General features: G+C 40.7%; 1 protein-coding gene across 1 annotated transcript; it reads right to left on the bottom strand.

Annotated features, from left to right (window-relative positions):
- Nucleotides 1-36: 36 nt before the first annotated feature.
- On the bottom strand, nt 37-14,298 carry LOC311243625 (receptor-type tyrosine-protein phosphatase beta-like). Its single transcript, XM_084332918.1, has 11 exons — nt 14,161-14,298; nt 7,334-7,591; nt 6,870-6,969; nt 6,670-6,760; nt 6,470-6,546; nt 6,188-6,322; nt 5,289-5,411; nt 4,595-4,755; nt 3,619-3,754; nt 2,510-2,580; nt 37-1,524 (listed from the first exon to the last, which is right to left on the bottom strand). Exons 2-11 carry the CDS (start codon nt 7,336-7,338, stop codon nt 1,356-1,358), a joined length of 1,068 nt encoding a protein of 355 aa, XP_084189044.1. The 5' UTR covers nt 7,339-7,591; nt 14,161-14,298; the 3' UTR covers nt 37-1,355.
- Between the last annotated feature and the right edge of the window lie 1,818 nt (nt 14,299-16,116).

The raw sequence follows: 16,116 nt of genomic DNA, 5'->3' as shown, positions 1-16,116 counted from the left end.
AGATTACATTGTCCATTCTGCACATGAAACACAAAGTATTGATAATTTACTTTATAGATGATCCAATGAACATACAAATGATTAAAAGAAAATAAGAAATCCTGAGTAAAAAAAGAGGGTTCCAGTCTAAAATAAAGGTCATACATCATTATCATTCCCACCTATGTTTGGGAAAAACACGGACACTGTTTCTATTGACCGCCATTGTATTTAGCCTGTATAAAAACTGTCAGCAGAAGGCTTTTGTTTTGTTAGTGCATCATGTTGTCAAGCCATTTTCATTCCAACACTGGCCAATGTTGAGCGTTCACACCATTGTGAAAAGTTAGGTTTGATCCGTTTTCAGGCACAGCTGCAGGACATTTCCTCATTTCCCCACATGGACATTTAATATTACACTTGTGACTCTCCAGGTGACTCTAAAACTGAGAGGTCGTAATGCCTATTTCTGAGCAACAATAAGTCTTCACTGTGATTTTATATCCAAGTTTTGTCCTCAAGTTTATGAACAAACGCCATCTGATCCTGTTTATTGAGTTTTCCCCCCCTAAAATAATTGAGGCGTGGTGAGGATCAATATTCAGTGTAGTTGACATATTGAGTCTGATGTATTCGCAGTGGAGGCAAACTGACCATTTGCTCAGGGTGATGTATCAAAGTAGCTACACATCTTATTCACTCATTGACTAGCGGTCATACTACAAAAGCTATGTGGTTGTTGCTTCTGCTAGACGCCGTGGTCAGAATCAACTCAGTTTAAACAAATTGCAGTTTACTTTCTTGTGAGGGAACATTCTCATTTGCATATCAATAGGTTGGATAGTACAACCTTTTCATGCTGAAAGTCTTTTAAGTATAAAAAAAATAAGAAAACGTCCACTTCCTCAATTCATTAAATGGAAAGTTAATCAGTCCTATCCCCGGTAGATATTTGTGTCATGAATTCTCAAATGCAGTTTGGGTCATACATGTTTGGTTGTAGGTCACCTGACGTGGTGATGTTTAAAAGTGTTAAAATTGCTTTTATCAGCCCTATTATCTATTTGCATTCTTCCTGCCATGTAATCCAGTCCGGAGGAACAGGTTTGACTGGGGCAGCAGGTTGTGTCTCTTGGATTCTGTTTACCGTCTATGGTGGGAAAGAAACGTAGCACTGCTGCTTACTGCAGACGTTTTCCCGCCTCTTGCCCCCAGGCGATCATTCAGCCCTGTCACCATTATGCATTATTATGCCACACATGTCTGTTCTTCAGTCTCAGGCGTGTGAGAATATATTTTGTAGGAGCGTTGTTCCCTTGGAAGAAAAAAAAAAAAAAGGGTGTGTCTTGGTTGTGGGTTTGTATTGTGTGCCAAGTTCAGGTGTGAGAGTGAGGGTTGAACAGCTGGAGCAGATGTTGGATGGGGCTCTGCGGGGGGGCCGAGTGAGGCTTGGGCTGCTGGCGTCTCCTTCCTCTGTCCCCCCGCCCCCCCGCGGACGTCTGAGTGTGGTCGGTGTGGGGAGTGGCTACTGGATTCTGTGGACTGCTGATACACGGACAAAAGAGACATATTGAAGAAGGCTAACATGTATGATGAATATGAATAGACCGTGGCTTATGATATGGCTACATTTTATCTCGACTTTGTAATAAATAAAAATTTAAATAGTTTCAATTGTGTTGAGTTGGTGGACTGAGTACAGTATTTTCAGTGTGCAGCGGTCTACTGTGACCCCCTCAGCACAGGAAAGAAGTGTAGAAGAATGATCTAATGGTCAATTAAGTGATCTGTGAAGTGGACAACCCTCTATTGAAACAAGCTGCTTGTGTTTTTTTTCTTATGGTTTTCTAAATACCATGACATATATATATATATATATATATATATATATATATATATATATATATATTTAGAAGCACTCCGCTACAAATGGCCACACACTAGAATCCAAAGAATTCTAATCTATTGGAACTAGGGATGTCCGATATTATCGGCCTACCGATATTATCGGCCGATATCGGCATTAAAATGTGATATCGGAAAATATCGGTATCGGTTTTCAATTTTTTGTTTTGTTTTTTTGTTTACATTTCTATAACCTTTATTTACCCAGGCAAGAAAGTAAGAACAAATTCTGATTTTATTTATTGTCAAAAGTATGCATAATGTTGTGTTAATTCCACAACAAGAGATATGTAATGTTAATTACCTGAAATTATTCCATTTTTGGGGGGGGGGGAACCCTGCATATATCGGTATCGGTTGATATCGGTATCGGAAAATTCGAGTTGGACAATATTGGTATATCGGTATCGGTAAAAAAGCCAATATCGAGCATCCCTAATTGGAACCCTATAGACGGGTTTCACGTACTTCTGTTGCTTGGGAACCGTTTGGATCCAAGTGTATTTCTTTGTCATTGCGTTAGCAAACAGGAAATTAATTTGGGTCCTTTTAGAATGTTATTTTGGCTTTGAAATAGTCTATAGTGTATCAATTTTCAGTCAGTGTAACATGTTTGTGTTCTCACCGTGCAAGAGCTCCCTCGACTCCTTCCCTCAGCCAGTGTAGCAGGCACTGATGAACAAACGTGTACTGCTCCTGAGTGCACATACATAGGGGTGGAACAAACAAATGATGAGGACACAAAGTCTTGCATACTGTACTCAGTGTACTGTACATACCATTACAGCAGGCTGAACTTTTGAACTCAGGCTATGACACATTTATGATTCTTTCAGAGCTGTGAATAAAACATTCTGTACATGTAATGGGATTACCGTAATCTGGTTACAAAACATTGGTAATTGTTATTTAAAAAGGGGGGGGGGGGACTTGTTAGACTATAGTCCAAAACATAATTATACGCAGAAAATGTATTTTAATTGTGAGATTAAAGACCAGAGGATTATGATGACAAAGATTTTACATGATTTATATATTTTTTAAAAGGTCAGTCACACTACAGAATGTAAACCAGAATATCGACCACTTCATATTTTATAGTTTTTTTAGGCAAAGTACTGTAAATAATCCAAAATGAACAGAAGAATCACATTACATTATTATAATCTTTATTTTTATTATTATAATTTCTTTCCTTTTGTTTTAAGTTTAACTCTTTATGTGTTAATACATAAAATACAAATATAAAATAAGTCGGAGCGATTTCATTGATTCTATTATTGATAACCGGGCGGTAACCTATAAGGGTTTACATTCTGTAAATGTATTTCCCAATGGAGACTAATGAAGCCCATATGATGGGTGGCTCACACACATAACATTCTAGCTAAGTCAAGGTAGTAAGAGTCGTAACAACATGACAGAAACTCTGACAATATGATCCACTTTGAATGGGGCATCCAGCATTTGTCTATCACTGTTAGTTCATCAAGGAAGTGGATTTTCTTAAAAAATCCAAATACTGAACAACATTTGGCAAGCATGGAAAGGTGTGTAGCCTATGTATTATCCAACCTATTGAGAAAGAATGTTCCTTCATCATCTCCAAGTAAACACCAATTTCTGTTTAACATTTTTTATTAAATTGAAAGTGAGTTGCTTTGGGTTCCTTTGGGAGTTTCTTTGACAGCGTCTATGGTAGCCAGTCCAGGTGAGTGATAGTTCAGCACTCACCGGGGTCTGGACCATCCACATGCGATGTCGTCGCAGATCTTCCACGGCAGCCCTGATGTCAGGTCGGATGCCCCGGAAACACAGCTGCATCAGCCACAGAAGTGTCACAAATGTCCCTGAGCGCCCGACGCCTGCACTGAGACACACAACAACGGGATTTAGACCCGCCTGCACTGAGACACACAACAACAGGATTTAGATCTGCCTGCACTAAGACACACAACAACAGGATTTAGACCTGCCTGCACTGAGACACACAACAACGGGATTTAGACCCGCCTGCACTGAGACACACAACAACAGGATTTAGACCTGCCTGCACTGAGACACACAACAACAGGATTTAGACCTGCCTGCACTGAGACACACAACAACAGGATTTAGATCTGCCTGCACTGAGACACACAACAACAGGATTTAGACCTGCCTGCACTGAGACACACAACAGGATTTAGACCTGCCTGCACTGAGACACAGAACAACAGGATTTAGATCTGCCTGCACTGAGACACACAACAGGATTTAGACCTGCCTGCACTGAGACACAGAACAACAGGATTTAGATCTGCCTGCACTGAGACACACAACAGGATTTAGACCTGCCTGCACTGAGACACAGAACAACGGGATTTAGACCCGCCTGCACTGATACACATAACCTCCACACCGCCAGGTTCCAGGTAATTACGTTTCATACATTTTGTGTTTTATTTCCTAAGAAAATACTATGTGACTTGCGTCAATCTGGTACTATTTAAACTACTATAATCTATGAATTTCAGTTTATAGCAAATAAGATACAGATACCCGTACAGTTTCAGCAGATAGCTTATAAAGGAGGGTCAATTCTGTTTCACAAATAAAAAGTTTGGTCAATTGCAGTAAGGTGGGTGTACTGTATCCTCTACCACATTCCTGGACAGAAGTACAGCATGTGCTCTGCCAGAGAAAGGCTGATGAAGGTGAGGGGTCAGACCTGCAGTGTACCACAGCAGGCCCCAGGCATGGAATGGCTTCCAAATGTTGCCTCACATTCTCAGTGAAGACACAGAGAGATGAAGGGTCTTTTGGGACCCCCTGGTCAGGCCAAGTTGGGTAGTAGTAGTGTGTAATGATCCTCTCTGTTGGACAGCCCCTCTGAAACACAGTCACATTTAATTAATGATTATCTCTGTTGGACAGCCCCTCTGAAACACTTAATTCCATGACAAGAGATATGTAATGTTAATTATTCCTTTTTTCTTGGGGGGGGAAACCCCGCATATATCGGTATCGGTTGATATCGGTATCGGAAATTAAGAGTTGGACAATATCGGTATATCGGATATCGGTCAAAAATGTTACTTGTTACAGTTTAAGGCAGGTTATCAGTAATTTTTATTGATTAGGTCTACATTCTGAAAGGAATCTTCCGAACCCTAATTGTATATTTTAATTTTGCATCAATATTTAAAAATGTAAAGCTTTTAGCAGATCAGTGCCTACAGACATTGGTAGCCTAATAGCAGTTTGAGTGTTATAGTTACACCTGGATGATAACCTGGTGCTCACCTGGTTATAGTTACACCTGGATGATAACCTGGTGCTCACCTGTGTTATAGTTACACCTGGATGATAACCTGGTGCTCACCTGTGTTATAGTTACACCTGGATGATAATCTGGTGCTCACCTGTCTCAGGTTAAGGGTGGTGGTGAAGTAATCAGGTCCTTGTTTGCGGGCCAGTGTGGTCACCTGTACCAGTCCGTAACAGACTGTCCCTCGCTCCAGAGGCCAATACTGGTCGCAAAGCACCTAGAGAGGCAAGACCACCCGCATTTCATTGTATACTTGTATGCCGTGACAAATAAAACTCTTGACTTGAGATATAAACCATATCAGACTATTTGTTATGTGTTATTGTTTTTTTCTTTCCTGAACATTAAAGGCACAATAAGTGTTTCTTTGGACCATATAATTGTGGGGGATATTTTACAGAGGCACATCACAACGGTGATTTATTTTGCACATAATCTCACACATATCCCAAGGCTCTAAACTGTTTTGCACACATTCATTCAGTCTTTAACATTTTGTTTGCATATGGCCACCAGTGATGTCATCAGAGGACACTGAATCCTTGTTTTGTGTTAATTACAGCTCAATGAAATGATGTAGGTGAAAAAATAGCAATCCGTATCTCTATCTTTTCATGTACATGCTTTAACATTTCACTGAGTTGTAATGAACCCTTTCACTACCACACTGCAGAAGGTTACCCCTTTCACTGCCACACTACAGACGGTTAGCCGTCTGTAGTGTGGCAGTGAAAGGGTTAACCTTCTGTAGTGTGGTTGTGAAAGGGTTAACCATTTGTCACGTGGTAGTGAAAGGGTTAACCTTCTGTATTGTCGCAGTGAAAGTGTATTATCGCAGTGAAAGGGTTAACCCTTTGGTAGTGTGGTAGTGAAAGGGTTAACATACAGCTCAGGACGGAGCACAGGGACAGCCATGTGCAGTAGCGGGTTAGTGCCTTGTGTAAACTAAAGACATAAACACACACACACACACAGCTGAAACACTTTTCTTACTATGTCCCTGTGTCTCAATGCTGTCACCATGACGATTATCCTGACATTCTGCTCCCAAACCATCCTCCAGAAGTCAGCCATGGTGCTGCGTAGAGGTCCCTGGGTACAAATGAAGTCTCTCTCCGATCCTCCGCCCTGAATATAGATAGACAGGCAGACATATAGACATACATTTACAGACCAGGCAGACGGAAGTGTAAACATTAACTAACAAACAGATGGACTGGTAAACATGCCTGATAGAAAGATAGATAAAGACAGTGAATAAGAAAAATGTCTTACGGGCACAAAGCTTGCATTGATATAGTCCGAGTAGGGCTGCGAGTCTTGGAGGGATAGCCGCACCCGACAGTGGTCGTCTAGATGTGGTTAGAAATAATAAAATCATAAAAGAAATGGAAGTCAGTGTCTACAAGTTGCTGTATGTCCATAACTTTCCAAAGTACAAGTGCACTATGTTTGAATCCATGTCATGTACTTACAGGGCAGAATAGTGGGGTATCTGTTTTTCTCTCGGTTAGCCTCCAGTTCCCCTGCTCTGCAGCTGAGCTCTTTGCCAACATTATTCAGCTCCTTCACAGGGACGGAAGAGAGAGATGCTACTGTCACACAGAGAAACCTTTCTTTCGTGTTTTCAAAGAACACATATTGAAAATGATGATTGCACTAGTTAAGCTTTTACCTCAAACTCTCTCCTAAAGCCCCTGTTGTTATTGGCAGCGAGTGATTGACAGCGTAGATGAAGTTCCTGTAGGATGTGAGCTCTTGATAATGTTCGCACCCTGCAAACACAACATCATAAGTCCACACTGATCCTCTGGGATCCATATTCACAAAGCCTCTCCAAGTGGGGAAAACGGTTGCCTGTCACTGACCCCAGATCAGCACTTGTACTGTGGGAAGACTTTGTAAATAATGGTCCCTAGTCAGGCCCAGTCTTCAATCTACTAGAGGGTAACCTAACCCTAACCCTAACCAGTCCTCAATCTACTAGACACCAGTCCTCAATCTACTAGACACCAGTCTTCAATCTACTAGACACCAGTATTCAATCTACTAGACACAGTCTTCAAGAGCAAAATGTCTGCCATGTGACTATGGCCAACTATATGAACTTCTCCCACTGGAACAGATGGTCATCCTCACCTCATGCTGTAGAGTGGATGTCCCACTTTAGATACAGATCACACTGGACCAGAGGAGTGGTGCTGAGTGGAAGTCCCACTTTAGATACCGATCACACTGGACCAGAGGAGTGGTGCTGAGTGGAAGTCCCACTTTAGATACCGATCACATTGGACCAGAGGAGTACTGCTGAGTGGTAATGTGATGAAGGCAGGTAGTGGGAGAGATCCTGGTTGATCCTTGACAGCGTCCAAAAGATCCAACATGTCTGTCCTGTTCCTGTGGTAAATTTACATTTACATTTGGTCATTTAGCTGAACCCATTTATCCAAAGCAACTTACAGATTGTGAACAACAAGTCAGCATTGATTGATTGAAAACTTTATTAACAGATTGCAGAATGGGTACAATACAGTACAGCTCAATACTAACAACTGCTAAGAGGATGCAGACCAGAAAAATACTTTCGTCTTGTTTACATAAGGGTCCTCCATTTTCAATTCATCAAGACATGACATACATGACATACAAATATACGGTACTGTGTAAGAAAATGGATCATAAAAGAATATACAACCGAAGGGGAAGAAACTGTACATTGGCGGGGGTTGGGGTTGACATTTACCGTGGCCCGTTTCTAATTGCAGCCACCCGTAGGTGCTCTTTGAGAGCGGTTTTGAAGGAGGGTAGTGATTCACATTCCTTTGTAGGTAGGGTGTATTGTTGTGGCATAATTGCGAAACGTGTTTAGTCCCTTGTTTGTGCCGAATCTGGCTTGAACATGATTTGTGGAACTCCCTCTGGTGTTGTGGTCGTGGTATTCACTGACCTTTAGGAAGTATTTCGACAGGTACATGGGTATCTTAGCGGTGTAGTGTATCTTGTAGACCAGGCCCATTGCAAGTTGCTGTACTCTGTAATCTACTCTAAGCCATCCTAGATTGTCAAAATGGGCAGGGGTAAGGTGAGTTTTAGGAGTAAGGCCAAGCAGTAGTCTGACCAGTTTATTTTGTGTTTTTATGTTTGGAGCCTTGTTTCTAGGGCCTTTGAGGTGCTTTGGTACCATGATGAGGTACAAGCATAGTCGTAGAACCCTTGAATGAGTGCTCCTGTTAGAGTCTTCAAGGTATTCTTGTTTACCAGAGAGGAGATCTTGTACAAAAATGTAGTTTGTTGTTTGACTTTTTTGATTACATTGGATGCCATTTTGTCACAGGAAAGATTTGCCTCTAGGATGGAACCCAGGTAGGTAATTTCATCTTTCCTTGTGACAATATTGTCACCCACTGTAACTGAAAAGCTGTTGGCCTTGCTGAGTTTGCTATTTGATCCATTTTACCCAGGTGTAATGATAGTTTGTTATCAGCGAGCCAGGTGCAGATTCTGCCGAGTTCAGAGCTGAGGGCTTTTTCAACCTGTAACTTGTTCTTGTCAGAGACCAGCAGGGCTGAGTCGTCCGCGAACAGGAACAAGTTGCAGTCACAAGCTGATGACATGTCAGGAACAGTAAAGGTCCTAGTATGCTTCCTTGTGGAACACCACAGCTCACTGGGAGGAGGAGGGGGGGGGGGGGGTGTACCGTTCACCTCCACCATCTGTTCTCTCCCCTCCAGGTAGGATTGCATCCAGCTCACTGATGAACTATCAAAACCAATTGCTTTAAGCTTATCAATCAGAATAGAGTGATTGATAGTGTCGAAAGCCTTTTGGAGGTCTAGCATGATCATGCCGCAGTATTAGCCCGCATCCACCTCGTGTTTGATGTGGTCGTTCAAATAGAGAAGGCATGTGTCAGTGGAATGGGATGTTCTGAAGGAATTTGTAGATTTGCTTCTTTTTTTTTCGCAAAAGGTACTTTTCGACCTGTTCGTAGAAATTTTTTTCCATAACTTTCGAGATGGAGGTAATAATAGTAGAATAGAAACGGGAAGAATAACAGTGTGGTAGTTGCCTGGGTCTAATTTGCTGCCTTTTTTGTGCAGGGGGGTCACTCTCGCAATTTTGAAATCTTTGGGGATGTGTCCCTGTTTTATGGAGAGGTTTATTATGTGGGTGATGATTGGGGTGATGGTGGCTGCTGAGGCCTAACAAAAATAATGGTTTGGTTCCGGTTGCCGACCGACCCTGCCAATTTAGGTGCGACCCAATTTATTTTATGAGTTTAAAAAATATATATAAAAATGTAAAAAAAAATGTAAATAAAAAAAAATTTACAATAAAGTTTCATAAAAATCTTAGTCAAACCTTTAGTATTATGGATATTAAACATGCTGGCAGAGTACATGCATCCATGTTGTCGTGAACATTTGAATTAAATAAAGAAATTCCCTATCCATAGTCGCCGTGGGAAAAGATAAAAAAATTTAATAAAATAAATTCCCTACCTACCCATGGCCTTAACTGACAACCAACAGGAACCAAACAATATTTTTTGTTATGCCTGAGTCTCTGAGGAATTTGGAGGGGATATTGTCATGGCCAGTGGCCTTGTTAGGTTGGAGGGCGCTCAGTTTTTTGAACACCTCATCAGTTGTTACCATTTCGAGTTTGAAATCGTCTTTGCGAACCCCTAGGTTTTTGTAGAAGGCTAGGATGTGTTCTACACCAAAATGCCCAGAGTGGGAGGGTAGTTTATTAACCAGTGTTGTGGCTATGTTTGTAAAGAAGATGTTTAAGTGATTGGCCACATCCAGCTTGTCTGTGATGATGAGAGTGTCGTCTGTCTTAACACTTTCCGTGCCAGACCCGATGATAGTCGGGTTAACTCGCTGAACGTTCAGCGCCAGACCCGAGTATAGTCGGGTTTTGGCCGTTATTTCTTTTATTCAATATTTCCATTCATTATCCATCCAGGGAGCCTGGCGTTATCATTGGGAATGGGTCTGACAAGAAAAGTCCAATACCGCCGCCTGGTAGGTTGTGGCTGGTATTGCACATCCTTTGAAACTCTGTGTATTGGGGTGTGCGTCGATTATATAGGTCCGGGCGGACTTTTCCTTGTCGGGCATGACGAGCGGTTATAACGCATGGATTGATATGAATCAAACACTCCCGATTCATGTTCTTTGGTGGATTATGTTGGCGACACGATCAACATCAATACTTGGAATGGCGATCAGATAATTGGAATATTCTTTTTGGGGTACATTCTAGTCAAGGTAAGGGCTGGTATCAATCTTGCGTTGATCCAAGAATTCCTTCATTGCGATCGGAGCGTATGTGTGTAATGTACTGTGTAACGTATTCCGTTGGTGACGATCAAAGCATAAAAAAAAAATGCATTCATGATGAAACATAATACCTATAATCTAGATTTGATTTGAGAATAGTAGCTAGTCCAGGCAAGAAACGACAACACTTTTAGTAGAATACACGCATATGGATATTGCAGCCTTTTGGGTATTATCCTAGACCACTCTAAAACTATACTTATATTCACCACGGTATAAAACGGGAATGTATGGATGAAAAAAAGATTTATTTTTCACATATTGAACGATAGATACTTGATGTCAAATGGGCAATAGTATTATATCCATAGCTATAATATATAATATAGTTTTAGCCAGTGGTGCAGTCGTAATATGGGCCAAGGCCAAACGCCACGTGCATGCGCGCTCCCGCGCACGCGCGCACGTGCACGCGCATACATGTCTCTCTCCTCTTTCATGAGGCGGAGCTGGGGACGAGACGGGCGGTCTTTTGTCACATAACACATGCCCAACACTCCATACACACGCACACACACACACGCACACACACACACACACAGTCTAGGTCTAGGTGATAAGTGCCGGCCGGGATATACGGCGCGACGAGTCATTTTTGTGTCGTTGCGCCGTATACCCCGGCCGGCACTTATCACCTAGACTTTGCATAATAATAGGATGCGCGCACTTCTGCCTCAGTGACGTAGCCTAAACGGCGTTTAACCGCGGTTGACCACCACTGCATGCCTGGTTTTAGCCCTGCAAACACCGCCACGTATTCCTATACTTTATAGCGTTGGCCTTTCAACCACACAGTAAACAGCGCCCTCTGGCGCTGAATGAGTTAATGTTGATGTTTGTAAATCTGGTTTTCAGTTTCTGCAGCCTAGTTGGTTGTTGAGTAATTTCCAAAGCTCACAGGGTTTGTTTTTGTTTTCCTCTGTTTTATCATTGACAATTCTTTTTTTGTGCATTTTACATCGTTTTTTATGATTTATCCTGTTTCGTTGTTGTCTGAGTTTAACCACATGGGCTTGGAGATCACTGTTGAAGCTTTTGGTAAGCTTTGACTGACTTTTATGGAGTTCAGAGCATTTTTTGTCTCTGGTTTTCATAGCGGCCAGTATGTCTGCATGCATCCATGCCTCAGCGCAATTTTTAACCCTGGTGGTTCTCATGGGGGCCATGTTGTTTAGTATTGATGAGAATTTGGTTTTGAAGCCAGGCCATGTTTCTTAGTGTACCACTGAGCTCATCTGACCAGTCCAGGCTCTCCCGTTCTTGGTTAAAGGCCTCACTAGAGTAGGTGTTAAGGTCCCTAGATGTGACTGTTTTGTGACAGTCTGCCTTTTGTTTTAGTTTTTTGCAGGTACAGAATATCAGAAAATGATCGCTTAACCCGCATACTATAACCCCTTTATTGGAGATCCTGGACTTGTCCGAGGTTAGAATGAGATCAATGGTAGTTTGTGTTGAATCACACACCCTTGTGGGTTGGGTGATTAGCTGATTGACACTGTGCAGATCTCAAAACCTACTGAAGGATTTGAAGACGGGTGCTTCTTTATGTTGCATATCCGTGTTCCAGTCCCCAATAAGAATTATTTCTACATCTTCCACCCCAGCTAAGCACCCATCAAGTATATCATAGAAACCACTCTGTTCTGGAGGTCTGTAGATGGAGTAGAAGGGGTACAACTCTGGCAGCTAAGGGTCAATGAAAATGGGGGACCCTGATGTAAACAAGACAAACGTCTTTCTCTGGTCTGCATCCCCTTAACAATTGTGTGTATTGAGCCGTACTGTATTGTACCCATTCTGCAATCTGTTAAATAAAGTTTTCATTCATTCATTCATTCAGTTGGTCGAATAGTGTCAAACTTAAGTATTACACTCTGAGTGCATAATGCATAGCAGGTGCACACATACAGTAGGGCCCAAATTATGCTTGCCCTTTTTTGGCTGGTATTAATTGTATTTCATTTGTATTTATTTTCCATCAAAGGTCTATCAAATTATGTGCTAATTATAGATGTAAAGTTTAACCAATGCATTTTCAAGTTTTTAAGTTATTGACTTACCTACTGCTCAGCCTATAAGTTATTGACTTATTTACTGCTCAGCCTATACGTTATTGACTTCTCTACTGCTCAGCCTAAAGGTTATTGACTTCTCTACTGCTCAGCCTATAAGTTATTGACTTCTCTACTGCTCAGCCTAAAGGTTATTGACTTCTCTACTGCTCAGCCTATAAGTTATTGACTTCTCTACTGCTCAGCCTAAAGGTTATTGACTTCTCTACTGCTCAGCCTAAAGGTTATTGACTTCTCTACTGCTCAGCCTATAAGTTATTGACTTCTCTACTGCTCAGCCTAAAGGTTATTGACTTCTCTACTGCTCAGCCTAGTTATTGACTTCTCTACTGCTCAGCCTAAAGGTTATTGACTTCTCTACTGCTCAGCCTATACCCGTTATTGACTTGACTCCCAAAATGTCTCTGCACGGCCCTGCATAGTAGTATAGACATATTAGCATGCATAGTATTATAGACATATTAGCATGATAGGTAGTATTATAGACATATTAGCATGATAGGTAGTAGAGACATATTAGCATGATAGGTAGTAGTATAGACATATTAGCGTGCTAGGTAGTAGTATAGACATATTAGGATGATAGGTAGTAGTAGACATATTAGCATGATAGCTAGTAGTATAGACATATTAGCGTGCTAGGTAGTAGTATAGACATATTAGCATGATAGCTAGTAGTATAGACATATTAGCATGCTAGATAGTAGTAGGCTATAGACATAATTATTAGCATGATAGGTAGTAAACATATTATACACATTAGCATGATATATGTATAGACATCTGCAATCACATTCTGCTTTCTGGTTGTGTTATTATAAAGACGTACTAAAACATATTTAACATACAAAGACAACAAACAGAAGGCCTTAAAGGGGAACACCACCCAAATTAAGAAATTATGTTATTTCAAGCCATGTGTGAACATGAGCTACTCTCTCATAAAGCCAGAAACCACATAAATATGACTCAAACTTACATTTACATTTAGTCATTTAGCTGACGCTTTTATCCAATAAGACTTACAGGTTCTGTACGACAAGTCAGTAAGGGTACCGTACAACTCATTCAGCGGAGTAACAATGTTGTTAAACAGTGTTGAAAATTGTGATGTCATCAAGTATAAAGTCTGGTGCTGCTCCACTGACAATGAATGGGAGACTGATTTATGGACCCACATGTTTGTTGTTACACCCAAATTAGCTTTATTCTATAGTAGCCTAGTGTTCTCAGTTCTGAAACCGAAAATGTACAGTCTGTATAATCAGAACATTCCCTTGTATGGTTCTTGGTATCACCGGCTATACCATAAAAAAAAACATGAATTGTCTATGGAGCAGTTACAAACTTTATACTTGATGTTCACTAACATTTTTGGATCATGTTAGGCCATAGTAATAACATGAATTAATTTTAAAATATGGTGTAGTTCCCTTTAAGGGGACAAAAATCCTGCTCCAACAAGTTCTTGACACACCTTAACAAGCCACACGGCGAGAGTGGACCTACAGCTTCAATATTGACGTTTAGCTTTAGCATTAGTTACCTTTCACTGTGTTGTTCCCTCTTTGATACCTTCAAGTCTGTCACAGGCTACAGCAGAAGGGTACAGGGCCATGCTGTTCCAAGTCATTTTAGAATAGTCTGCTTCCAATAATTCTCTCTCTCTCTCTCTCTCTCTCTCTCTCTCTCTCCTCCCCCAGGTGAAGACAGAGGATTGAGGGGTGGAGACAAAAAAGGGCATGTCCTCAATATTCACCTCACTTCCTTACTATTCTTGGCTGTTGAATGCACATGGAAATGTAACAATAAATAATAATGTTTAGTAGGCCTATAATAATAGCATAGGCCTAAGACATTTTGCACCACACACAAACATCAGCAAACATAATACATTACTATAAACATAATTCATAGTATGTATGTATGTTGAGTTGTTTCTTTGTGGAGGACATCTTCAGTTTTGCAGGATTTTTGGAGAAAGCATGGCACTTGAGACAAAACACAATATATCCTATTGTATATGGATTCCTCTTGTTTCTTTGTTTACATACATTGCTTACAGCTTGTGTTATATTACGTGTTATTGTATTTTCTTTTTCTTGTGGCCATCGATCTTGGTCTATATGTCATTTGTCAAGTAATTTGTCAAGTATAGGCTACTATTATTGTTTATGTGTCTTGTAAGCCCATATGGGCATACACCTGTATGTAAGACATGAAAATAAAAAACATCAAATCAAATCATAGCCAAATTAATTTAAATCAACAGCTAAACTTTGTTTTGCATTACATGATTTAGTTCCAAAATTGAAATATGTTGCCGTTGCCTCTATATCTCTCCAATTTGTTTAGGGTTATATAGGTCTATATATTATATAGAGAGACAAAGAGAGTGCGGATTGTAGTAAAATTATTACAAAAGTATGTTTTATGATGATGGTTATTATTACCAATGTTGAGGGTTTTTGAGAACTATATCAAAGCTAACAGGTGTGTTGATTTGCGGCAGGTTAGAGGTGATTATGTTAGTATTTGAACAAAACAGAGGATATGGAGAGGGCTTCAGCGTTCTTATTTTGTTTCAGTTAGGCTCTTTGGATTAAATCCGGGGTAGGATTCGCTTATAAAAGAAAGGTTGAGATCCAAGGCAGCTCTACAAATTTTTTAAAAGCCTTTATTTATTGGCTTACATTATTTAGAAAATTTCTTTTTAGAAAAAAAATAATGTAAGCCAATAAATAAAGGCTTTTAAAAAATTTGTAGAGCTGCCTTGGATCTCAACCTTTCTTTTATAAGTGATTATGTTAGTATTGGATGTTGGTCAGTTTTGTGAGTAATATTGTTTGTAATAGTCTGCAATAGTGTGTAATAGTCTGTAACAGTGTCTGTAATAGTGTTGATTTTAAGTCCTTAATTTTCATGGAAAAGTAGTGCACTGTTAGGAACTACTACCAAAAGTAAAGAAGGTAGATGAAGATCCAGCCTTCTGTCTTTGGAGCCTAGATGCAGTCTGTCTGTCAGCAATCAGCATAGTAGATGATCTGAAGAGGAAGAAGATTACAGAGGTGTGGCTCTATTTGTTAATCAGGAGGTCTGGTGAAAACCAGGCCCTGCCTGCAAGACATGAAACTTAAGTGTTTGTCACATACAAATACACACACACACACACACACACACACACACACTGCACTTCCTTGGGTCTTGAGCAATACACTTGCTGAATGTCAACATCGTACAGACAGTGCTCGGGTTTCGAGGTCGATTAATGCCACTAGGGCAGATGGTGGCCATTTTGAATTTCTGTATTTTCCCTTCAATTCCTTACAACGTTTTTCCACTCATTCAGGGCACAACATCTTTTTGTTTGCAATTTGTGTGTGAGGTCGGGTGGTCGGGTGACATTATTATTACTGGACTATAACTACACGAGGGCTTTCTGCCCACCCCCACTACCCGCTTCCTTGGTTACTTTGCGCCACCTACTGTTCAAATCACGCGT

The sequence above is a fragment of the Notolepis coatsorum genome (assembly GCF_963971535.1).
Source record: "Notolepis coatsorum genome assembly, chromosome: 17".
Taxonomy (NCBI): domain Eukaryota; kingdom Metazoa; phylum Chordata; class Actinopteri; order Aulopiformes; family Paralepididae; genus Notolepis; species Notolepis coatsorum.
Note: the sequence above shows the minus strand (reverse complement) of the source record. Positions and strands in the feature narration are given on the sequence as shown.

Bases quoted from the DNA above. Each gene is read 5' to 3' on its own strand.
- LOC311243625 (XM_084332918.1), bottom strand. The intron at 6,761-6,869 runs GTAAAAGCTTAA...GTCCCTGTGAAG, and splicing joins GCTTTAGGAGAGAGTTTGAG to GAGCTGAATAATGTTGGCAA. The intron at 3,755-4,594 runs GTCTGACCCCTC...TGTGTGTCTCAG, and splicing joins CCTGCTGTGGTACACTGCAG to TGCAGGCGTCGGGCGCTCAG.